Source organism: Scomber scombrus, chromosome 3 (assembly GCF_963691925.1).
Source record: "Scomber scombrus chromosome 3, fScoSco1.1, whole genome shotgun sequence".
NCBI classification, from domain to species: domain Eukaryota; kingdom Metazoa; phylum Chordata; class Actinopteri; order Scombriformes; family Scombridae; genus Scomber; species Scomber scombrus.
This window is the reverse complement of record NC_084972.1, coordinates 16,925,693-16,951,740: the sequence shown is the minus strand read 5'-3', so window position 1 is coordinate 16,951,740 and position 26,048 is coordinate 16,925,693. Positions and strand designations below refer to the sequence as shown.

The following is a 26,048-nucleotide window of genomic DNA, read 5'->3' as shown; positions in this document are numbered from 1 at the left end:
CGAGGGGACTGGATTAATTTAGTCCACAGGACAATATATGTGTTCTGACCCTGAGGTCAGTGCTACATGTGAGGTGGAGATCAAGGACTGACCAGCAATTGTGGGCAAGATGGAGACCTTTGATAGAAGTGGGAATAGGGGTTGTGGAGCAGACTTGGGGATTATTATTGCTGACAAAAAGGTGATAGTTACAACACCTAATTATGTTTTCAGTAATTTCATTGGTGTTCTTATATAAGTATGGCAGATTTTCTTGTAAACATGGATGATCCTTGTTCTTTTGTACATGTGATCACTTGATATTATGTTATGTTCCTACCTGAAATTTGATGAACAAGACTTGCATACTCTGCACACAAGCCAGCCATTGTTGACCATCATAAATACTTTAAAGCTTTCATCTTAAAAGCTAAGTTGATGCTGATTGTAATTTCTCATTGTTTGAGACCACATACAGCAAGCATGCATTCTCACAATGGACACTGGAAAGTATATGAAAAAAATCCAGTTAATGAAAGTACAGTAGCACTGGGCTGTGAAGGGTTCCTGATGAGTCAAAGTGTTGCTCCGTGATTATTAGTTCAGAAATAATTTGCATATACTGTACATGATGGCAGACCTCTTAGCACTGAAAGAGACCTGAATGCAAATTCAGCTCCAGAATTCAGACTACTATGTGATGTTACTCAAAGTGGTGGTCAAAGTGAGACAAGACTTTTGAAGTAAGCTTTGAAACTATGGGGAGATTTTAGTGAGTAAACACGATTTGTCACAGAGCCAGTAGTGGTCATTTTTGTCCATCCAGTTGGGCGATGACCAAATACTCTGTGGATGCACAAAGCTTCTGCCATCAAAACTCTAACGTTTACAACACTCCCGCTGCCTCAGTCTCACACTAAAGGTGCCATTCTCCATGCAGATGAAAAGGGGCAGGCCCACACATTCAAATAGACCATTATTAGTTCTCTGCAGGTCAAAGCATGATTTCACGGAGAGAAAAGGACAGCACTGAATATCAAGGAAACACAATGTGTTCTGCATTTATTCAACACAGCAGTAGTTAAAAGCAGTTTCGAAGACGTTATGCAAACAATACCTGTGTGTGCAAGTATCAAAAAACATGAATACACCATAGCAATCATTCAATTATCAGGTGAGGCTGAGTGGGTCAGAAAAAATGTGAAAGGCAGCTTTAACCCTCAGCTGAATGGGAATAAAGTGCACACAGAATAGAGAGGATGGACAAATACACACACGTCACACATACAGTGGTGAAAGTGCTACCTGTCAGAGCGCGCTCAGAAGAAAGAGTCTAATTGGCAGCATGGTTTTTGATGCCCAGCTGGACTTACAGAAGGGAGAGTATCCCAGAGCCAGAGGGAAGCAGGAATCAATAAGAACACCACAAACACTTCTGCCTGTGACCAACCTCCCTTACTATATCAGCTGGATTGTCACTAAGTATAGGAGCCTCAAACCATATGAGACAACCAGAATGATCAGAGCCTGGGATTGCTTACACATGTACGACACAGTCTCGGAAAAATGCAAGTAAATCAAATACTTAAAGAGCTAGTTTGGCATTTTGGGAAATCTTCTTTGCTTTCTTACAGAGTTAGATAAGAAGAAGAATACCACTCTCATGTCTGTATGCTAAATATGTATATACATATACCAGCAGTCTACCTTGGCTTAGCATAGAGACTGGAAAAAGTGGGAAGCCCTGGCTCTGTCTAAAGTTAAAGAAACGTAAAAACTGGTTTTATGGACGTTGCATGTTTTAATAATCATGTCTGGGCACTACAGACTGTGCCCAGCTGTTCCCCCCTGCTCCTTGTAAACAAAAGTTATTTTTTTGTTTTTTTTAAGAGTTCTGTACATTGAGTTACATAGGTGACAAAGTTACGTGTCCTTGTTCTTTTTTACATCTGATCACTTGATATTATGTTATGTTCCTACCTGAAATTTAAAGAACAAGACTTGCATACCGCACACAACCCAGCCATTGTTGACCATCATAAATACTTTAAAATGTTCATCTTTAGAACTAGGTTGATGCTGATTTCTCACTTAGGACACATTGAGCCCACAGGTATGGCAAGCATGCATTCCCATAATGGACACCGGAAAGCATAAAAAGTTTTTTCCAGTTAATGAATATACAGTAGCACTGGGCTGTGGAGGGCTCCTGATGAGTCAAAGTGTTGCACCATGATTATTAGTTCAGAAATAATTTGCATATTCTGTTCCTGATGCCAGACCTCTTAGCGGCCAAAATCCCAGAAAGAGACCTGAATGCAAATCCAACTCCAGAATACAGACTACTATGTGATGTTAGTCAAAGTGATGGTCAAATTTAGACAATAAAACTTTTGCAGTAAGTTTTGAAACTAGAGAGGTTTTGTTTGAAAATAAACATGATTTGTCACAGAGCCAGTAAAGACGATACTGGTACTGTTCTTTCCTCATCTATCTCTCTTCAATATGCTATTTTAGATGACCGCAGAGCTGCCTGCCCATGCTTTAGCAGAGTGTACTGCCTTATGGACCTCCTGTACAGATGATGCCAAGATAGGCCTAATCTTCACAAACCCCATCGTCCACAGTCTGCTACTTCAAACCGACAGATTTAGTTAGACTGAGCCCAAAGTTCCTACAGAGAATTGCTTCTTAAAGGCCATGAACTTCTATTTAAAGGCCAAGATGTCCTTGCTGACTTAGCTGGTTGTAATAAGCTGAAATCAAGTCAATAAACCTCACGGAGCTATCTGATGAACAAGCTACTTGACACACACACAAACAGGATTTTGTGTGTACATGTGTATGTGTGTGTAAAGAGGGTAATATTGCTGCCAATGAGGGATTGTCCGTCCAGATGGGCGATGACCAAATACTCTGTGGATGCACAAAGCTTTTGCCATCAACACTCCCGCTGCCTCAGTCTCACACTAAAGGTGTCATTCTCCATGCAGATGAAAGAGGGCAGGCCCACACATTCAAATAGACCATTATTAGTTCCTTGCAGGTCAGAGCACGATTTCACGGAGAGAAAAGGACAGCACTGAATATCAAGGAAACACAATGTGTTCTGCATTTATTCAACACAGCAGTAAAAGCACATTTAGTTATCATAATTTCAAGGACAAGTTAAAACCTTCTAATGCCTTCATATGCAAACAATACCTGTGTGTGCAAGTATCAAAAACATGAATACACCATGCCTTATATGGTATGGTTACCATAACAATCATTCAATTATCAGTACAGGTGAGGCTGAGTGGGTCAGAAAAAATGGTAGCCTTAACCCTCAACTGAATGGGAATAAAGTGCACACACAATAAAGAAAATGGACAAATATACACACGTCACACATACAGTGGTGAAAGTGCTACCTGTCAGAGCGCGCTCAGAAGAAAGAGTCTAATTGGCAGCATGGTGTTTGATGCCCAGCTGGACTTACAGAAGGGAGAGTATCCCAGAGCCAGAGGGAAGCAGGAATCAATAAGAACACCACAAACACTTCTGCCTGTGACCAACCTCCCTTACTATATCAGCTGGATTGTCACTAAGTATAGGAGCCTCAAACCATATGAGACAACCAGAATGATCAGAGCCTGGGATTGCTTACACATGTACGACACAGTCTCGGAAAATGCAAGTAAATCAAATACTTAAAGAGCTAGTTTGGCATTTTGGGAAATCTTAGATAAGAGTTAGATAAGAAGAAGAATACCACTCTCATGTATGTATGCTAAATATGAAGCTACATATACCAGCAGTCTACCTTGGCTTAGTATAGAGTCTGGTAAACTGGTAAAGACTGGCTAAAATGAGAAAATCATCTGTAAATTTGAAATTTGAGTAAACATATTTAATTTATTAAATAAATTAAACTTTCATTCATACTTAAAACAGAAATGTTAAAACTGGTTTAAATTGAAACTGGAGTTAAATGCTATAACTACCATGTCTGGGCGCTACAGACAGTGCTCAGCTAGCTGTTTCCCTCTGTTTCCAGTCTTTATTGCTAAGCTAAGCTAACAACCTGCTGCCCCTAGCTCTATAGTTACATACCACACAGGTAGTGGTATAAATCATCACATCTAAGTCTAGGCAAGAAAGCAAGCCAGTTTTTCAGAATGTCAACCTTTAATAGACATTTACATTTTATTGGAAAAAAAATAAACATCAGTTCACTGAGTCTCAATTATACAAGTAGGAACATTTGTAGATGTAACTAGATGGAAAAATGAAAATAATAATGGCATGCAGCAGCAATTCTCAGAAAGCCTGGCAAGGCAAACAGAAACAAATAGGCCTTAAATGAAATTTTGGGAAGAACCTAGTGTGTAGACAGAGCTTCAGCACATCATAGCCCACTCTTAGAGGGGGAAAAAAGGGAAATAGTGATGAAACTGTCATCAGCGTCACTGGAGTCTAAATATAGCCTTGTGCATCTACAGCCCAGTGTTTCCTCCACAGATTCAACGGCAGACTGAAGGGATAACAAGGAATATTAATTGCAAACATATAATATGAACTGTTGCAGGTCAGAGGCAGCCATTGCCACTGGAAAGTCTCTGTTATGTTAAGGTTATTATTTTTGAGAACATCAAAGAAACAAGAACCTCTGGTTAACCAATAAAATGTAATGGAGGGAACAATGCAGTGCATTAATAATGAAGGACACTTATCTTGCTCTTACCACAGCCTGCATTTTAAAGCACACAGACACACACACACACACAGCATACACTACGTGTCTCTTCGAACTCAAATTTTTCACAAAGCTCCCAAACAATTAGTCGAAGAAACACATGATCGCTCACAAACTCGCACATCACTTAATGACTCTCACTTTGCCTTCTACTCTTTGATGGCATCGCAGCAACAACCCCTGCCATATACTGCACCATCCCACGCAGAAAACACTGAACAGAGAGCAGTTAAGGGAGTCTGCACCCTGAGCCTAGGAGGCATTAAAGATGTAGAGGGGCTGAAGAGGATCAAAGCAGGTGCAATGCTGCCACGCCCCCCCTTACCTCTCCACCACCACCACCATCACCACCCCTTTCCTCCCACATTTCCCGTTGGGCTGGTTTAAACTTTACACTGCCTGACAAAGGAGTAGAGAGGGTCAGCGTAGAACTGTGTAAAGCCATACAATTGCTGATGATACTGCACATACAGTACATATTGTGGACCAACAGTACCACATTCAGGTCCGAGGTCAGCAGGCAGAAGCATGATGAAATGACATTGTTATTAGGAAATACTACTTTTTCTGGGCTGTTTCATCACAATTATGCAAAAATGTGCAAAAACAACAATATATGTTTAGGAAGTACTGAGTAATTATGGGTTGATTTGGGAAAAGATTACCATTTTAGGCTTTATTTTTTGTCACATTCCCATGTGATACAAACTACAGATTCCTTTTTTTATTTCTCTGCTTGCAGTTTGAAGGCACCATATGCTAAAGACATTCTTTTCCCCACAGATATCTATAACATAAGCTTCAAACTGCACAGAAATGTAGGTTTGACTGACTCTGGGTAAGAAGGGAAATGGTAAGAATACCCACAAGCAATCATTCCTTCAGTATATTTTACTGCTAGAGCACTTTCCAAGATTCAACTACAGTCCATGCACTCAAAGGCATTATCATCTTTCCTCGTGTCAAAATATTACCTGCTTACTGTCCCCTCTCTCTCTCTGTTGCTGGAAACAACCAGCACTCATCCAAAATAATTAGGAAAGGAAAAGGAGAGCTCATTAGCGCGCTGCATTATCATGTATTTTATACAATGTGGCAGGTGGAAAAGACACGACAATAGAGAAAAGAAAAAAACAAAACAAAACTGAACAATGCCTCAAAATAATCCTGAATAGATAATCAGATACCCTTGTACCAAAACACCTTGAGTCTTTGAGAGGCTATACTATCTGTGGGTCCAGAGGGTTTTGTGTGTCTGGTGTCAATATGCTACAGAACACAGCAAAAGTGACTTGTTATCTGCATAACAATTAAATCCTGAACCTGAATTCAGCAATGTCAGATAGATAACAAAAAAGGGCTGTGCAGGAGCATGATATCCTGAAATGTTGTGATGTGCAGCAACGAGTGGGAGGATTCCTTTACCTGTTTTTGAGAGGAAAATAATTGGCTTTATAACCGTATAATGTGATTTAGGATTATCATTAATAAATTGTCTGTGTGTGTGTGTGTGTTTGTGTAGATATGTGTGTGTTCAGCAGCAGCTGAAACAAAAACAGAACTGCACTACAAAGGTGGTGGAATTACAGTTGTTTAACAGGAGTGTCCTAATTCCACGTTCAGTATCCTGCCGTTTGATTGACAGACAGCAGTTTATCAGCTGCACACACTTGGTACACGACACAAAGAACAAGATATAGACAAAGAAGATGCAATAGGGTTTCTAGAAACCAAGAATATATGACGATTTGATAAAAGTAAGTAGCTGTCCTGTACAGTAGAATACAAAAAATACAAACACCATGTGTCAGAATCCATTTTGATAAAAGTTGGTGCAGAAACAGTAACTGACTGTGATTGAAGAGACACATTTATATTCACCCACAGAACCATATAACCAGAGCGAAGGGCATCTCAGTTCTTGTTTACTCAGTGGATAAACCTGAAATCAGCGCAGTTCCACTGGCTAACCCCTAATCGGGACATTGCATGAAATATAGATGCTGTGGACAGGCAAAACAAATTTTCTATATTTAATTCAACAAATAATAACATCAAAGACGTTGGAGAAGAGTGGCTGGTGAATAATCCATGAGCAGAATGGAGGTGAGGAATCAACACCCTGCAGTGGTAGAGCATGAAGGTGCCGGTGGAGTCAGACACAGGAGTTACCTGTTTTTTTCAAGCAATTAACACCAACACTCGACTCCACCCCAACCCCACTCCATTAGAAGACACAAGCCAGTAGTAACAAACATGTGTTTGTCCAGATGATGAAGTGTATCACATTTGCATGGCATTCGCTATGCTATAGTTCAGCAGCCCAGAAATCTCAAATTACTTTTGATCCATGAGCAGGGCGGCTGTGGCTCAGACGTAAAGTGGGTTTTCCACTAATAAGTAGATTGGCAGTTTGATCCTTGGCTCCTCCGGTCCGCATGTTGCAGTGTACTTGGGCAAGATGCTGAACCCCAAATTTCTTAGTGTGTAAACGCATTAGATTCTCCTCCATGAGCAGGTTGGCACCTTGCATGGCAGCCTCTACCATGAGTGTGTGAATGTGTGTCTGAAGGGGTAATGTTGGCATGTGGTCTAAAGCACTTTGAGTGTTCGGAAGAATGGAAAGGTCCATTTACCATTCCATTTAGTCATGAAGCTTTTACAGCATGTTCAAACAAGATGACTTTATCTTCACCTGCCTCTGCAACACCTGAATCTGAATCTCACCACCTGCTTCTCATGTTATAAAATTATTCTGGAAGTGAAGTTTAGGTTCTTATGAACAGATGCCACAGCTAAATATTTCCAGGTCACCCTTAATGCACATTTGCCTTTAGTGCATCTGCACAGCTGCACCCCCTGTCACCTACTCACCACCCAACCCTGGCTCCAAGAAATTAAATGTATATGTGAATGCTTGCCTTCATTTGCTGCACAATTGGCAACACAACAGACTCATCCACTTAACACTAGTTGGGTTGGCCCATATGGTGCCACTACTAAGTCTAGCTGTGCTCAAAACAATATTCCTGTTGTTTATCATTGTGACAATGGTAAATTGCCTTGACTTTGTTTGAAGAAACTAAACTGAGAAGAGAGCAGATAATTGTGCCGAGATGCTGATACATGCTGTTAAGTTTTCCCCATTCTGCTCACAGTTTGTTCGTAAGCAAAAACTGTGACTGTTTTGCCAGCACTGAGTATGATTCATCCTCCTCCTCTCTGTATAACATATTTCTTCTATACACACACAATGTGAGCAATCATACAGAACAACAATAAATAGAATACATCCAAATTCTGCCATACTGAAATACCCAAGATGATACAAACCAAAGATATTCTGGGGTGTTTATAGATCTACATTTCAATCGCTATGGGACCTGCAAGGCAAACTAAATGGTGGCATGATACAGTATAGAAAGAAAATAATAATGAGAGAAAAAATAATAAAGCTTTTATGATGCTTGATTCAGATAAATGGATTACTAAATGGACCGGAGCTATCGGCTTCTCATCTTGTTTCTGCTCATGGGGACTACTGGGAGTTTTGTCTGAGGCAGTCACCAAAATAACACCCTCATGATTGTGTGCTCTCTATTCTTCGGGTCCTAAAAATGGTGCTTTCACAAAGATCAAACAGGACTTGCCTAAGTCCTTTTAATAAAGCGTGACAGTTACGTCTTCATCCTTTAATTTTTCCATCTTTAACCATCAGCCTTTTTAACTGGTAGATGATACAATCCCAACATGCGCTCATGCCCCTTCACCCACTGCTTTCATTTAACATCTGACATGAATACAAAGCTGCTGACCACAAAATACCATGTTCTCAGACATTCAACTGATACCATACATTACCCGATACCCCCTGATTATGAACAGCACTTTGAAAACATCAGGATTTAACACAGTGGATACCTGGCACTGACAGCAGATCATTTAAGCTACAGCTACACCACCTAGTGTGTGTGTGTGTGTGTGTGTGTGTGTGTGTGTGTGTGTGTGTGTGTGTGTGTGTGTGTGTGTGTGTGTGTGTGTGTGTGTGTGTGTGTGTGTGTGTGTGTGTGTGTGTGTGTGTGTTAGCCTGTGCATTGTGCATGGAAGAGATAAGGCAAGGTAAGCTGGTGTGAAGCTGGTGCTTTTGGACCAGAGAGAAAGCGTTCAAGTGAAAAAGGACAGTTATGCACTTAGCCTGCTCTCTGATAAGTGAACCCCTACGGGAGACTAGAAGGTGTGCCAGAGTCTCTGAGAAAACACTTAGGGCCTGATTTACTAAGATCCCAAATAGTGGGTACTAAATTGCGTGCACGGTGCAATAGATTGCGCGTGCCGTTTGCTTGCGTTTTGCGGGTGATCTACTAAGAATAATTGCGTAAATGAAAACAGGTGCAACGGGGTGGAGACAGCAGTATTTAAATGATGTATTTTTTCGTGTCTGAATGGAGAGTTTGGACGAGCAGAAAGCTGCAAGCGCAAAATGAAATATGATCAGGTTCTAGTGGAATCGGTTAACAAATATATTGAGTTATAACAAAAACAAGTATTACCAGGAAAACCGACATATGGGAGAGTATTTGTGACGAAGTCAATGCTGTTAGTAAAATCAAAAATATTCCACTCCAAAATGATTAACAGAGGTGGAAAAACTCCGTCCGGTGCGTATTCTGTCATTGTGCCTCCGTCTCCTCCTCTCTACAGTGACAAAAGTCATCTGTGCGCAGTCGGTTAATACCTGCCCTTCAAAAGGTATTATTTATAGACGCAGTTAGCGCCAGAAAAAATACCTTCAGGTTTGGTAAATCACAATGCGCGTGCTAAATAACATATTTGCATTTTCTCCTCCCTGTATTTTGCACACTGGGGTTGAAACGCCCCACATTACATATTCATCTTGGCAAACGTACTAAATGGACAGCGCATACTATCTTGCACAGTTGAAAGACGCAAACCTGAGTGCGCTGCGTTAGTAGATCAGCTTGCACATTTTTTGCGGGTGATGTCAAGTTTGCACACGTTTTTACACACGCAAACCTTTAGTAAATCAGGCCCTTAGTCGGGTGATAATTTTGAGTGATACAGAAAATTTTGTCTTCTTTTAGGTTGTTGCTTAGGTTTTACAGGCTGCATCTTTACTGTTTTAATTTAGTCTCACTACTCGCACCAGCTTTGTTTTCAACTGCAGGAGTTAGCAACAAGTGACACATTTAGCAACTACAAAGCTGTATATTTCTCTCAGGACTTGATGAACACCAAACAGAGTTAAGTGGGTGGTGAATATTGGATTTACATTTGCCAGATTGCCAAAAACACAACTTCAAATGAATGCCAATGTTGCTTGATGTCTACTGGATGTGTTCGCAATATGCTAGCCAAATAAATGTTTGTAAGATGATAATATTACAGTTCTGCTCCCCCTGATGGCAAAAACTAAAATCTGTCAAATAGAGTTGTGCAGTGGGAGACATATTTCAGGCAAATAAAAAGTAATTTTTGAGTGAATTCAGCAACTTTGGCGCAGTGTTCACTTCAATACTGCTCTGATTCAATGGCAGCCGTTGCCTGGTGGTTAAAATATAATCTTGTTCATTACATTATCCAAGACAGTGCTGAGTTTCTGTATTGAGTAATATTGAGGATCTTTTAAAGAAAAAAATTAAATTGGTACATAGAATGGGACTTTACTGGGTTTAAATTAGTGCATAGATTAGCATAGAAATGTCAGTAAAGGTGAAATCTACTGGACCTACAGTAGATAATGAGTACAAAGTTACGTCACAGAAGTGTCTCCCTCCTTTCAAATTCCCTCACACTACAGACCTACTCAATTAATCATACATACTGTATATATGCACAAACTTCTAGCACATTCACATAGCACCTTCCAAACCAAGTCTGTCTGAACCTTGCTCCATTATTCATTAGCCTCGCTGTAAGCTGGTATGCATAGTGCACTCACCACTCTACAACTCAAACTGAATGGTAATGTGTTATTAGCCCATCTGCTGTACAAGGGCAGCTCCTTAACGACCTGTCACAGCACTCAGGTCAACTGATGGACTGCGACAAGCAATTCTGCCCCATGGCGGACAAGTGTGAGCGAGTTAAAACGGATGCTTTCTCTACGGTGACATCAGTTAGCCTGACAGACAGTGCTGCACATACTAAGAAACAAAAGATGCACACTGACACTGGCCATGATTATGTAACAGAAATAGCGCCTAAAAGGGAATACTAAATTTTAACACTGTGGCATGCTATTCCTATGCCTTAAGACCGTTTAGTCTGTGTCAGTGCACATGTTAGAGTTTGTCCTGCCCCTGATGTGGGATTCTACAGCATACATAGTGCCTCAGAGACCAAGCTGCAAAAAAGATGAGAATGCTGGTAAATTATGATAAGCTGACCAGACAATGGTTCTTTGAGGATTACAATGTGTAGATCACAACAGATATTGCCACTGCAAACTACATATGTTTTTGTTTTTTTACAAAAAAGGTCTAAAAACTTGTAGAGTTTGAAAATGCTTTAAGTCAATGTCCCAGTTATCCTCCCTGGAGCAGATCCTAACTGCATACTGGTAAACATCACACATCAGAGTCTTGCCCTTTTGACTTTTCGCTTAGAGCACACTAAGTAACTTATAGTTCAATTCCTGGTTCCATCCAGCTCAGGCAGGCAGCAATGAAAACAATTGGTAGTGTTGGCTGTGAAGCCAGCCAGGGATAATTTCCTTGATGGTGTACGAGCAACTCCTACTGGTTGGTTAGCCTGCCTGTGCGCATACGAGTGGGTGAGAGGATACGTGCCCCAAGGGCAAGCGAAAAGAAGCAGCTGGTGACCATGTGTACCATGGCTGTCTTCAGTGACAAGTACTGCAGTATGGGGAATTAGTCAATCCCAATTTGGAAGACAAAATACACTGCTGATGTTCATTTTTGAGCTGAACCCACATTATGTTTAGTGCAGATACTTGTGTTGAACACATAAATCCAATATAAAATCTAAACCTTGTCAGTGCCCAGACAAGGCCAGGATGAAAGTCAACAATATAACCAACTGAGACCTTTCAGAAATCGTCTGCCTACCACACACAGGCTATCTTTAGCAGGGCTTTGATATGCAGGCAGAGCAGACAACATTCAATGAACGATGCCATTGGTGGGGGCCTTGCCCCTTTACTCTCCTCTGCTCCATACAACACAACAACAGCAGCAAAGCACTACTTCAATGGTAAAATGCCACCATTCACATCAACTCTACATATTTCAGCATGCTGATGATTCATTGGGTTCGTGCGGGCAGTTCAAAACACTGCAGTTTACTGATAAAATACAAAAAGGTTCACAGAAATTAGAGTAGAGTAGAGAATACCAATCATTTTCAGCACTCAAACACGAACCCTCTTGCCACAGAACAGTATCTGTTAACTTCCTGTCTCCACCTGTCATGACTATGAGAAAGAAAAGGTGAATTTGAGGGGAAAAATCTGCATATTTTCAAGATATAATGGTTCAATCTCTCATTGGGAAGTGGGTCCTTTTGCCTCCTGTGCAGAGACAGAGGTTTAAACAAACAGATGGACAGACTTGTGCACACATACATACATGCACTCACACACAAGCACACAGGGGGCATTATTCATGCAGTGGGATGCCCCTAAATGAATCCATGTGTGTAAATGTCATCAGTAAATGTCAATAGCTTTTTGAGGCCTGTCCTGAGGACATTGAGCCCAGAATATGGGCCGCGGGACTCAGACGTACCTTCATTTCCTACTACTTCATCTATTCTTAATCTGCTTTAAAAGACCTCATCTGCTCATGTGATGAATTAAACAACACATGAGTGAGGGTCTCTTGACAAGCAAGAAGCAGAAAAGAGGACAGTTATGATCACAAGATGATTGCCATCCATGGAAACAGAAGACTATAAGGAAGATGAAAGAAGAAAACTCTTGTCTTACTTCTTCTTATGATGATTATAACGGTATATACACATACATAAGTCATTCGTTTTTGTACATAGTATTCACCTTTACATCTGAGTTTATGTGGAATCTTTTTGTTAATATAAAAGCAGGGATAGAACCTGGTTCAAAAATCACACGTAAATTAAAAAAGGTAGAACAATATTTTTCAAACATAAGACACCATGTGACTAAAAGAGCGATGGAGTAGCTCAAGAGATTTCAGGGTATCCACATAAGAGCTAATATATTTTCATAGTGTCTGTACCTCAATGTAGGAAGCGACCCTGGGGTAGACTCTGTAAGGTCCCATTATGTGAGACAGAGGGCTGGTGCAGGGGAAGGTGGTGGTCACTGCATGGCTCACTTCAGGCAGAGAAAACACCTTGAAGCCAAACTTCTCATACAGCTTCTGCAGCTCTTCGTCGGGCTTCTCCTCACCCTCACACAGGACACTGCCCACGACACAGCGACACTTCTCTGGTGGTGTCTGAGGGGACAGAAAGGAGAAGACAGTGAAAGACAGATCAGAAAGAATAAGATTAACCATAAAAATGTATACATTCAAATTTAGTTTCAATTAGAATAAACTAGAAAGGCTAGTATTATACTAAGTCTAATTTCTGTGAATGAGGCAGTTTGAAGGTGTAGAAGAGGGGGAGGTGTTTTCCCTAAAGCTATTGTCGAAATCGGTTGAATCTGGGTTTAACTGTCTCTATGTCATTAGGCTTTGCTGAACTTATTATATTATGTTTAGTTGCAATAAGGTTCACATTAGCAACAGCTTCTATTAGTGATATATCGAGTCTGTATTCACACAAAACTGCACATTTAGAAGTTAAAATAGAAGCTGTTGATTTAAACTTGTGGAGACTTTGCACCTTCACATAGTCTAAAGTGTCACTGGACCAGAAACCTGTCAGCTCTGAAGAAGATCCAACTCTAGATATCTAAGAGCTAGGTCACATATGCAGCACTTCAAATTCCATCTGTGTTGAAAAAGTCAAGTGTACCAGAAATGCTCACTTACTTTTAAACTATGCTCCAAGTTCTTCATCATTTAGGTTTTGCATCTTACCAAAGCCAGAAGTGCTTTTGATAAAAATGACTTGTGGGTATCAATTAACAATTATCTATTGAGTGGTCTCAGCCTCCCATATTTGATCTCTTATCTGCAAATCAGCCTATTTCAGAAATAAGGAAATACTGATAAATTACATTAAGTGTGACTATCACCATATTTGTGGGTTTGTCTACAGAACAGGAGCCCTGCAGCAGGGATTGTTTGTTTTGTGATAATTGAGGAGTGCAGATATGTGCTGACAGGGTGAATATGGTGTTTTCACTACTAGGCCTCTTTGATACCAAAATGCCTCTAATATCTGCATGCAGATGTGACAGAGACAGAATCAAAATCATTGAGTGAGCTGTCAGTCAGAAGATTATCTCCCATTCACATCTGTTTGCAGACAGTCTCTCAGTACGGCTTCAGGGTTATATAATAAAAACAATAAATTGGTCAAATAAATTATATCTGTTAATTTGGATATGAGAACATGAGTGTGATATGTAGCTGTGAGAAATTATATAAAGATTATAGTTTTCCATATAATATACCAGTTATCGGAAATCAAGTGCCATTACACCCTACCAGTTTCCATTATTTTATGTTAAGTATGAAATTAATTTGCAGAAACACAAATAAAACCAGACATGATGTCACTGTGACAGATTACCTCACTCAAACAAGTTTTAAGTGTTTGCAAACATATTTATCTACTGTACTGAAATGAATGACAACCAATGCAGCCCAAAATAAGTATATGATGTCTTTGGATTTTTAGCAAATGAGGTAAAACATGGAAAACCCCATGTATGGTCCTTTAAGACCTGCTGCTGGTTTCAGCTCTGTGGCAATGGCTATCGGTTGAGGGCTGGCACTGAGGGGGCACAGATGGGAGCCAGCAACACTCTTCATGTCCCTGGCATCCTCGCATAATTATCACATCCAAACGTCACAGCCTTCTCTTCTTTTCCATCTCATTTCTCACATTCAGGGCTATTTTTTGACTGCATTGTGCTCCTGCTACTACACTGCGCTGTTCCCACCGTCTTACTTTGTTCGTAAGGTGGCTTTTGTGCTGTGATTCGGCGTTTTTGGCTGCCATTGAGACTCCTTAGCTGAGATGAATCTATTTGATAACCCCATCCCTAACCTTCACTGCCTCTTAATGTATACATCATGTAGGTAATGATGATTGACAGTGCCTGTTCAGCCTGAGCAGATAATCTTTACTGTCAACTGACAGAGACCCTTGCCACCATGTTCAACAGTGAGTCAGGGAACACAGATCACCTGCTTTTGACAGGGAAGGAATTAATCATTCAAGGCAGCATGAGATATACTACATCTATTTACAATGCAGCAATGAGTCACTGCAAACACAGACAGTCACAATGGCTGTGTTAGCATTGTAAATGATTACAGCAATGTGACAATATACACAAGACATTCTAGCCTAGTAACATATATTTACAAGATTACATCTATTTTGACTAAAAGATTATTGATATGAAATCTCATTTAATAATCAACATTTAGAACTAATGGCCTGTTGTTTCCCCCACAGGAACTTTTCTAAGAACCCAGAAACCTTTTTAGGACCTTACCCACATTTCCACCAGAAGAACACGGACATACTTTCAGTTCTTCCACATTAATCCTGGCCCCAAATAGGTCCAGGAACTAACCTCAGGCTGCAACAACATGTGGGCAGCAGACAACATGAGGGGTGGAAATTTCTTGTCATTTTTGCTTAAATCCATTACATTAATTCAATAAAACAGAGTTGCACAACGGTAAATTACAAAGACAAACACAATAAATCAGTGCTATTGTTCTGTCAGGTGTGAAAACTCCTTCTGTTATGTGTCTAGTCTGCTGAAACTCCACAATTTTTCAAATGCAGCGAAAACACAACTAGGACTGCAAAAAGAGTTTCTTAATTCTTGGAACTATTTTCAAAAATAAAGTGGCAAATGCTTTTTTAACATAAATATATTAGTATGGACACAATTTTGTAAAATGTTGACACATTATATCATCATAATAGCAATTCTGAAAATGTTTACCCGGCCCAATATGCCATATAATTAAATTGACTGTTTAAGATTTTTGTTCCTGAGCCTTAATGGCTGAGTTGTACTTTAGATATTCTCATGCACATGGATTTATGTGAAAGAGGTGGTCTGCATCACCCTCTTTCTTTCATGATCATACCAAATGTATGGGCTGTCAACACACTTTCTTACACCCTGTCAACACTGGTGGTCTATGATAAGATGCAACAATATCCATTCAAACACCAAGGGGACAACAATTGTCCTCCCATGGCCTTGCTTCAGTGTCTTACCATCTTGCTATCTCTCATGGTTTCTGCTCTGATAGACTAGAGTGTGTTAGCCAAACCAGTAGTTCACTAATGATATCATTCAGGGCTCTAGCTATCATTCACATCCCACACAGTGGCAAGAACAAACAGCAGCCCTGACTGCATCTCATCTCTGCTTCCCTCCAGATAACACACCCCTCGCTTCCCTCAAGATAACACATAAAACACTGCATTGCTACAGGCAAATAGGAAAGAGAGGAGCACCACTCCATGCAATACACTTGTCTTAACCACAGTTGTTTTGTTTGTGTCTGAAATTCTAACACCACAAAAGGTAGAAATTCTCAGTTGCGGTCCACGCTGGGCAGCGGCACCCTAAAAGTCCGCCGCTGCCTGAGCAGTGTTCTGAAAGACAGCATGTAATTCCATTTCTCACAGGTAACAGAGGAAAGCCGACTGTGGCTTTTGATTGGCCAGGGTGAAAAGCTGAGTGTCATATAATAGGAAGACGGTGGAGCTTTTACCTCAGTAACAACACTGACATATTATGCTTCTGTACCACACAGCAGACAACCAATTCAGCTATGAGTGAACTGTGAAACATTGGCACTATCTACAAGTTTTGTAGTACGTCTCTGTTGATTTCATGTTTGTTCAATGTCCATTTTCTCTATGACGAGCAAGCTCATTAAATCAGAAAAAAAGACATTCAGTCAATTTTCGTAGAGTGCATGACCCATGGGACTCTAAGACGACTTTCCCCTCAAAATTGGTGCAGTTCCCATCTCTACTTGATTCCCTTAAGCCAGGTCTCCAAGGACCTGTTGGGAGGAAAAAGTAATTTCAAAAGCAATTCTTTGCTTGAGGCTACAAGGGCCAGTGTTGATGGATGAGGGCTCTCCAACAATAAAAAGGTATGGCTGACAGAGGTAATTCTTTATTAGCAGACACGTAATGAGGATTTACTCTCCTCATCTTTCCAGGTCTCGGCCCTGCATCTCTTTCCTCCTGGCTACCACCACTTGGGATGCATTGTTTTGAGTGCGTTCACAATTGCTGGTCATTGCTTATGTGTTAGCAGGTTAGGGAAAGAGATGAACAAGGCAAGCAGCCAAGTTTTTGCTTGAAGAGGCTTAAAGACAAGATCATAATGAGTGTACCATACTCTGTCTGACCGAGAACCATCTCCACGCTTATTATAACACTACTGCAGAGCGACCAATGAACAAAGCTAAAGGTAACCTTGTAGTGTGCAACTCACAAGGTAAAAAGTGTACGTGACTTTTAAAAGTAATGTTACGGTGAAGTGCCAATCATCACGTTTTCCCTTCATGATCCTGCTGTCAAACTGGGTTCACCATTACGCCAGATGTGAGGGAAATTATTGTATGAATATGTATAAATGCTTACGTGAACTTGTGAAAGGTTAAAATGCTTAGTGACAGTCATAGATATAATGTCTGTGCATCTGAACAGTTTTTTACCGTGTGAAAGACAAACAAAGAACATCTGTTTATTCTGAAGCAGATCCTGCCATGTGTGTTTGGGTATAATGCAGAGAGTAGTCACAACAACCTGTAGGAGTTTAACAGTGAAACAGATTAAAAAGTATTCTCCCAACTGTTCAGGGCTCACTTGTCTATGTCTGTATCGAGTGTGAGTGTGCCGTGCTCTGAGCATTGAAGAAAGTGTGACAATACTATATCGAGAGTTGTCTCCTTCCTCACTGAAGTCAAGTGCAAGATGTAAATTGCCACGACACAGAAAGGAGTGATTGAAGAGGCTGTGACTGTACAAGGGTCCTTCACTGCACTGCAGTCAATATGTCTGCAAATACGGAGCCTCTCTGGACCTCCATGTCGTCTTCACATCAACATCTGCAGTGAAGCATGACAAGCAGCAAATGCAGCATCCATAAAGAACACACCGAGTTTGTGAAGAGAGGATAACAGACAAAAAAAGCCTATTTCACCAAACAGTCCAGTTGCATTGGACAAATGTAACAATACACATCACTGCCTTCGCTGGCGAGGCTCTCTCTTTCTGTTCAGTGGTTTGGAGTATCATTTTCTTTCTATATCTGGAACACCAAGACAGATGGTGCTTAGGGTACTTCCATATACAAGCAAAGAACCTGACACATGGGGAGCAAGAAGAAAAGAAGACTATGGGATAAGCAATCTCTCAACAAGAGCTCTTTCACCTCAGTGTGTCAGAGCGATAACCTGTCTCAGCTGATTGGAAGCCATCTGCCCCCCACAACCCCCACCTCCACCTCCAGGCAGACAAAGCAGCATAGACAGTCACCAGGAGGTAAATTGAAACTAATAGGGTTTCACTGCACTGGAAACTACAGGTATGCTGTGATGGGCTGATTGCTGTTGAATTGATGCTATAGCAGTCAGACTAATTCAGTTAAAACAAACCAATGAGGGTCATTTTACAATTCACGCAAAAAGCTAAATCAGCCAACATCCTGATTGATTTAATACACCACTTGAGTATATCATTGTTTGTAGAAATAAAATAAAGACTTATTCAAACTACAAATTTCAAAACATAAATATGTCCTCCTTCGGAAGGGGAGGTCTTCAAGTATCCAAATCAAATTCTAAATCCACTGCAGTGATGAGACATGGGCTACATTGGCCCCTTGAGTCAAGAGCCCATGGAAATCTTTTTTTTTTTTGTCTTTCTCTTTCACCAAGTGCAGTTCTGTCCCTTTAGGCTGTGCTCAGACTTAACTGGTAATTACACATGGCATCCTGGGAGTTCTGGCATGTATAATTACTGGCGAGGATAAGCACCCTGCTGGAGGCAGGACACAGTTTTTCCTTTGCCACAGTTGTGGAGTTGGTTCACCACTTCTTGGCCAGCTGGACACAGTGTGGCACTCCTCCAGCCAGATGTCACAGAGCGGGGAGCTAATCTTCTCTAATAGAAGATATGAGTGAATTCCTCTCCTCCTCTGCATAGGCTTACTTCCTTCTATACAAACGTTCAAACTCTTTCTCTCCAGCTCCTCGCTCTCTGTAAACTGCTCTGATTAATATTAGGCTGTGTAATCCAATATCCTACGCATCATAACACAGGGTGAGAAGCAAATATGTGTCACAAGATTGATAGTGCAAAAGATTTAAAGACATTCTTCAACATCCTGTTTTAATATCTAATCGTAGCATGTCAGCTTGTAGAGTAACGTCTTTTTCCTATGTGACAATGGATGAAAATGGCATCCCAAAAAATTCCCTCAACAGTTCTCAACAGTTCCAGGATATAAAAGTAGTGAAAATTTCCCAATTTAAAAGATTCTGTCTGGATAGCGGTGTTCTCCTTTTGCAGTACTCACTGTAGAGATGTTCATAAATATTAACAAGGTGCTTTACTGTAGGGAAAGCTTGCATGTCCACAATCTTGCATAATATTGACTTGAAGACCTGTGGGACAAGACTTCAGAGTATCAGCGTATTTATTTCTCATTTTATATCCACCTTTAAAAGTGGCAACTCCTTGCTAGAAGCCCCCCTTTCATGTTGTTGCTTTCGACAGACAGACAAGCGGCAGTAAAATGCTAATAAATTTGACTGGGAGTGCAGCGCTGCTCAGCGCTCTGATCAGAAATTCCGATTGATGAATTGGAGCACTGCAAGGCTCTCAAGGTGAGTCAGACTCCTACCAATTTATACCCCTCTTCCGAGGCAGTTCCGCACCTCGCCTCATCTCTCACTGCCACTCCCATATACGTCTACACATGACATTTCATTTTCTCCTGCTTGTCATGAGGAGCCGTGAGTGGGTTTGCTTCAGAGGCTAAAACAAAGTGGGAATTCAGCAGATCACAGATGAACCAAACATTGGCTCTAGTTTAGCCTTGATACAAACAAAACATGTTCACAGCATCAAAGGAAACTGCATTTGCTGTTAAGTCATAAAAGTATGGACAAGAAGAATAGATGACGGACAACGGTTAAAGAAGCCATGCATTTCCACAACCTTCTAATTCCACCTACACAATAAAATTCATTTTATCCTTAAGCTTCTCATTCTCTAGCAGTTTATTGTCTTAGCATCATGACACACCCACTGGTCTCTGAGCTTTCACTTCTGCCCACTCTCCTAAATTAATTTTTTCTCAGGAGATTCCTTGCCGACATGCAGCCTGCTTGTGGATTCTTTGCTCTTTTCCATTCAACAAAAGCACAACAGACAAAGTCAAGGATTTAGTCTGGGATTTGTTCAATACTCGTGTCAAAGCAGCACTAAAGTCGACCCTGAGGCAACTCTGCCTTGAATGACTAGGTGTGTTTAAAGAATAACCTCAAATGCTATGGCTCACTGTCCAGTTGGTTGCCTCTACACTACATTGACTGACCCCTAGGAGCCAAACTGCTAAATGTTCTATCCCTCAGGCAAGTGTGCTAGTAAGTTAAAGCAATTACAAGCACACATGCAAACATAAATGCATGAATGCACACTCCCAAGCAAAAGGCATTAAGAGGAGCAGTTCGATTTTGTGCCAATTGGCTCAAATGCCTCCGCAGAGTGATATGAGGATGTCAACCAACCTCTACCACTGCAGACCACTATAATCACACACACAGTCCCAAACTGTCCACAGAGCTGTCTAACTGGCTTAATTTCGGGTACATTCTGTCATCATGAGTGAAGCCTGCTCTTTCTACTTTCTGTGATGAATTTAATCATTTGGTGTAGTTGGTTTTGAATCCCATTCCTTAGGACATAGAGCCCTGGTGGCTTTCAATGTAGTCAATAAAAAGGGACTATACTACAATTTGAATCCAAAGTGAATGCAAATGACTGCACTTTGTGATAAAACTGGCTGTACTCTAAATCTAGCACAAGGAATGAAAACCAGTGGAGTAGTGTTACTGTGACCAATTGATGCACAGCCTCTTGAGCAGGTTTGAAATCCTATTTTATTTTAATATGATGAAACACATTTTTGACTGAATTAATCTGAAGATGCACGATTTATGTCATGGTAATAAATAATAATAATAATTAAAGCCGCAAGCGGCGATGGCGGGCCCTCGCTCACCCATGCCACCGCGGGGCCTGAGGCATGGCGGGGCTGTGGCGTGAAGCAGAAAGTGAGAAAAAAACTGGAAGGAGGCCAAAAATGCAATGTTTCGTTCATCCAGTAGGGGGCAATCACAGGTAGTTACACATATGGTCTGGTGTGGTCTGGTGTGTTCAGGGCGGCCACTCATCAGTCATGTGAAGTTTGGAGTGAATTGGACAAAGCATGAAGGAGTTATGAGAGGTTGATGGTTCATCCACCAGAGGGCAGTAGAGTGTAAAAAAACACAAGCGGTTGCGTTCAGGGTGGGACAGTGATTACACATGTGAAGTTTTGTGGAAATCGCACAATGATGATGTAAAATATGGCACTTCTTGTTTCCACTAGGGGGCGACACGAGTGAGATCGCCTATGAGCGAATGGAGACGTTGAGGTCGGCACCCTGGACCTGTGTACCAATTTTCATGATGATACAAGTTCAATAAAGCCATCAAAAAGCCAAACGTATTTTCATGGCGAGGAATTGATGGTCGCAGCGTCGCCACACAGACGCCATTACTCGTAGCTTCACAGTCTTCATAATGTAGCTTCACCAACTGGTTCTGAATGAAGTTGATGGGGCAAAGTATGTAATTTTAATGAATCTTAGTTAACTTCCTGTTACCACCGGGGGGCGCTATGAGTTACGTGGGAAGTTAATATATCAGAACGTTCAGGGCGGAGCCATCATCATGTCCAGCAAGTTTGAAGCTGATTGGATGAAGTATGTGGGCGTGAGAGCCACTCGTATGTACATGGCGAGCACGCCAAAGTTAGTTGAGCCCTGGCAGACACGCCCTTTGACCTATTGATGCGCAGAGCACAACTTAAGCTCAGCTAGGTCTGGGGATGTTGCGTACCTAATTTGAACTTGATCGGGCGAATGCTGTGGGAGGAGTTAATTTTAGGCGGGAAAAATCAAAACCAAAATGGCCGACTTCCTATTGGGTTGAGGTCATGAGGTCAAGAGGCTTTTTTGCATATGTGGGTATAATACATATGTGTACCGAATTTTGTGAGCATAGGACAAAGTTAGCAAAATTCCCTATGGGCAGTTTTGGACTTTGTAGGGGGCGCTATTCCGCCATTCTGCGTCGACCATGTGCGACCACCCAAAAATATCGAATTTCGGATGAGGCCGGACGTCCGTGCAAAAGTATAAGCATTTTCGCATTTGGGAAAGGGGCGAAATTGGGGCACGAAATGTCGGAAGAATAATAATAATAATAATAATAATAATAATAAACATTACAATTTCAATAGGGCTTTCGCCAGGCGACTTGCAGTCGCCGCTCGGGCCCTAATAATAATAATAATAATAATAAGTATGAAGATCAATGTGTGGTTTTAGGGATGTTCCTGCCTCCTTCACAAAGTCAAATCCAATGCTAATACTGCCATCTAGTGTCCATTAGTGTTAGTGAACCACCTTAAGAAATTAGGTCAAGTCTAAACACAGCAAGTTGCAACATCCACTGCCAGTCAGCAAAAGTAGTAAGAAAAGATGACCTCCTAAACCTCTTACAACTTCTTAGGAGGAGTAACAGTGTGCCCACAACACTCATTCTTCATTTACTGCATTGGAGTAACAGAATAAGAAAAGACATAAGATATAAAGACAAGTTTCACTATTAACTAATAATTCCATCTTAGCTCACTGTAAATTTAGTCATCAGGCATTTCCCATTTTTTAGTTTATGTATGCGGTTGGTGGTGAGTAATCAGAGTCTTGGCTTCTGTAAACTAAGAGGGTCAACAAATTCTCATGTCACAAAGCAAACATGGAAACCCTCAAAATAGCCCAGCCCTTCCAACCTCAGTTATAAGGCCAGTCAAGAGGTTACAGCTTACTAGATGTAATTATCAACCATTATTTGCTTTAAATTGGCATAACATGAAAAAATGTTCAACTATCAGAGTGGCTGGACTCTTTAGACGTTTTTTATAACAGTCCCCAGTTCTGGACAAAAGTCAAACTTTGAAAAAGTTTGGAGCTTTGATGAATATGAGTATCATTAACTTGAATATTGCTTCCTCTTTAATATCTTTATACTCAACATATTTCTGTGATTCATAATTTATCTCCACAAGGAGGTCAGAGGTCCACACATCTACAGATTAAGTCAAAATAGAGAAAGAAACCAGGACAACGCATGAGTAGAATATCTTTGCCCCAGTGGATACAGAGATGTCGAAACATCCTGTAATGGCTCCTTACAATCCAAACTCTCTGCAATATCTGACACCAGCAGAAACGTTTTAAAAGCTCCTCAATGTGCCTCTTACTGCGACTTTCCACTTGTATGACTCATAGTCAGGGTTTCCACTAAAAGCCTTGACTGAAGCAAAGGACAAATGGTACAGAGAAACTGGCAGCAGTAAGCAGAAAGACAGATAATACTGCCAGTGTGCCATATTTTTTACTCCACAAAGGATGTTTGAATTTTTATATGACCGAATGCTGCAACCCAACACAGACACCCAGTCATTTTATTTGGTGTATTTTAGTGTCAGTCATCATAAAATACAAAAGATTAATGATCAACTATACTAAATAGGCTGTCGACACCGTAGTCTGTGCTACTTTTTAACCACAGACTAGGTCACAATGCACTCTGGGCTGATGTGCCATGCGCCTGTATTTTGCCATATTGTTTATCAGATAGCTTAACTCACCCAACCACAACCAACTCTGCACTCAAATGTCAGTACAGCTGACACAATACAGTTCAATAATACAGCATGAGCCAACGCCTCAAATCAAAAGAGTTGTGGAGTTAGTGTTGTTAAGTCATGCAATAAACTATTAATAGTTTATATTCTGTCTTGGTCAGATTTGATCAAACTGTGTGTGAGTGTGAGTGTGACAGAGAGTGTGTGTGTGTGTGTGTGTGTGTGTGTGTGTGTGTGTGTGTGTGTGTGTGTGTGTGTGTGTGTGTGTGTGCTTGTGTGTGTGTGTGTGTGTGTGTGTGTGTGTGTGTGTGTGTGTGTGTGTGTGTGTGTGTGTGTGTACTCTTCCAGTATCAGCCAGGAACTCAATAAACATTCCCATCCAACAAGCAGACATTTCTTGTTGACTAGAAACACAACTCGTGATGAATGGCAGAATGTGGACTTAATGGAGTTGATGACCACAGATCTCAACTGAGGAATGATCCATTTATTCAAAGTGTAGTTATGGCTGAGGATCAGGGTGACAAAAGCACAGTCACTGCCTCTCATATATGGATTGTGACTAATGCTGAGACCGGCTGATTGTAATTACATAACCATTTAAACTACTGTCGATCAAAAAGTGAATATTTACTGTCAGCAGCCTGTCAGCTCTCTTCAGGTCCATGTGAAGAGGCTGTGTTTGTCCTTCTAAGTTCAGAGTCTGGTTGCCAGCTTTGATGCTGAAGCACCCTGAAGTCACAGATGAGAGGGGGAAAAAATATCAACAGTGCAACGTGGCATTGAACAGCTGACTGGTTTCATCATTCAGGCTCAGTTCCTCTAAAAGGCTGCCTGTGCAGTTAACCCCTTGAGTCATGCATGCTAAATTACGCTGAATTACATCCCTTTTGAGGGAGTTTTTCCTCATTAGAAATGAGGGTCTTAGGACAGAGGATGTTGTATTGCAGTACAGACTGGAAAGCCCCAAGGCAATTTTTTTGGTTTGTGATATTGGGCTGTACAAATAAAATGTGGCTTGACTCGACTGACACATTACACTTCCATTTTAAAAAATATCTCCAAAACCTTTAAAAATGAATGATGATCAGATTAATCATGTTTTTTAAATAATTTTGTCCCAACCACTACAACTTTAACTTGCAAGTTTTGAATATATCAATGTTTGAGTGACCTTTAAGACTTTGTCTAAGTCAAACAAAACCTAACTGTAGGCTACTAACTGTAATATCTTATCAGGAAACAAAGTACATTGGGTTTTGTGGTTATGTCATGAGATCGAGTGTAAACACAGATTTTGTGTGCTCAGTCCTGGGGTCTCACCTGCTTGGGGTCATCGTAGAAGACACCGATGGTACTCAGCTTTGGCCCAATGCTGCAGCTCTCTGTGTAAGCTGCACCGCAATCCTTGTATGATCCCTCTTTGAACTTATAAGCAATGGTAACGTTTCTGACAGGAGGTGGCCCGGTCTTTATAACCACGTCAGACAATAGCCCCGAGAACAGCAGGAAGCCCCCCACTGTCACAAGCAAACACACCAGGAGCACGACAATTAGGAGCACCAGGATTAAATCAGACATGGTTTCTCAAAACGGTGCAGCTGCAGTCAGTGCAATTAGCCAAATCTGTCAAACCCTGAACGTCCTCCTCCTGGCTTAAAAACACCGACACTGTGGTCCAGCAACGGTTCAAACGACGACACAAAACCCGTTGGTATATAAGAGAAGTGTTTAATTTCGTTTTCACCGTCGCAATAACCTGAAACGACAAAGGAAACACTCGTTCAACTTGGCAGAAAAGACAGTTTGTTGTTGGTATTTCCCCAAACACTGGAACATGCTTCCTGGATAAACCATTCTCGTTTACACAGAGGGTGAGGACGTTAATGTACTTATTAAATGACTAGCTTGTATAAATAAATCACACCCGTTACAACTATTGAATTTATATATATATATATATATATATATATATATATATATATATACACTTGCTACTAATGACTTTTACTTGTCTTGATTTATGTAAGCTTTAGTTAGTGACAACAGTGTACACATTTATGCCAGACCCCTCGTTTCGTTGTTTTATGGTTCAACCCAGGAGACAGCGCAGAAAGACGGTTGAGTGTGCCGACGTAAAGCAACGACTTTTGTCTGTGTTTTCATCCTGATTTGTATATATCTTCATTGATTCCCATGCTCTTCAAAATCTGTGAA

General features: G+C 40.9%; 1 protein-coding gene across 1 annotated transcript in view; it reads right to left on the bottom strand.

The window, feature by feature from the left end:
- Positions 1-25,648, bottom strand: part of tex264a (testis expressed 264, ER-phagy receptor a) — a 74,105-nt gene extending 48,457 nt beyond the window's left edge. Inside the window, exons 1-2 of the mRNA XM_062444267.1 lie at positions 25,155-25,648; positions 12,955-13,176 (exon numbers count right to left, since the gene is read on the bottom strand). Of these exons, the coding sequence (XP_062300251.1) occupies positions 12,955-13,176; positions 25,155-25,412 (480 nt within the window). The 5' untranslated portion in view covers positions 25,413-25,648. The remainder of the gene's footprint in view (positions 1-12,954; positions 13,177-25,154) is intronic.
- Between the last annotated feature and the right edge of the window lie 400 nt (positions 25,649-26,048).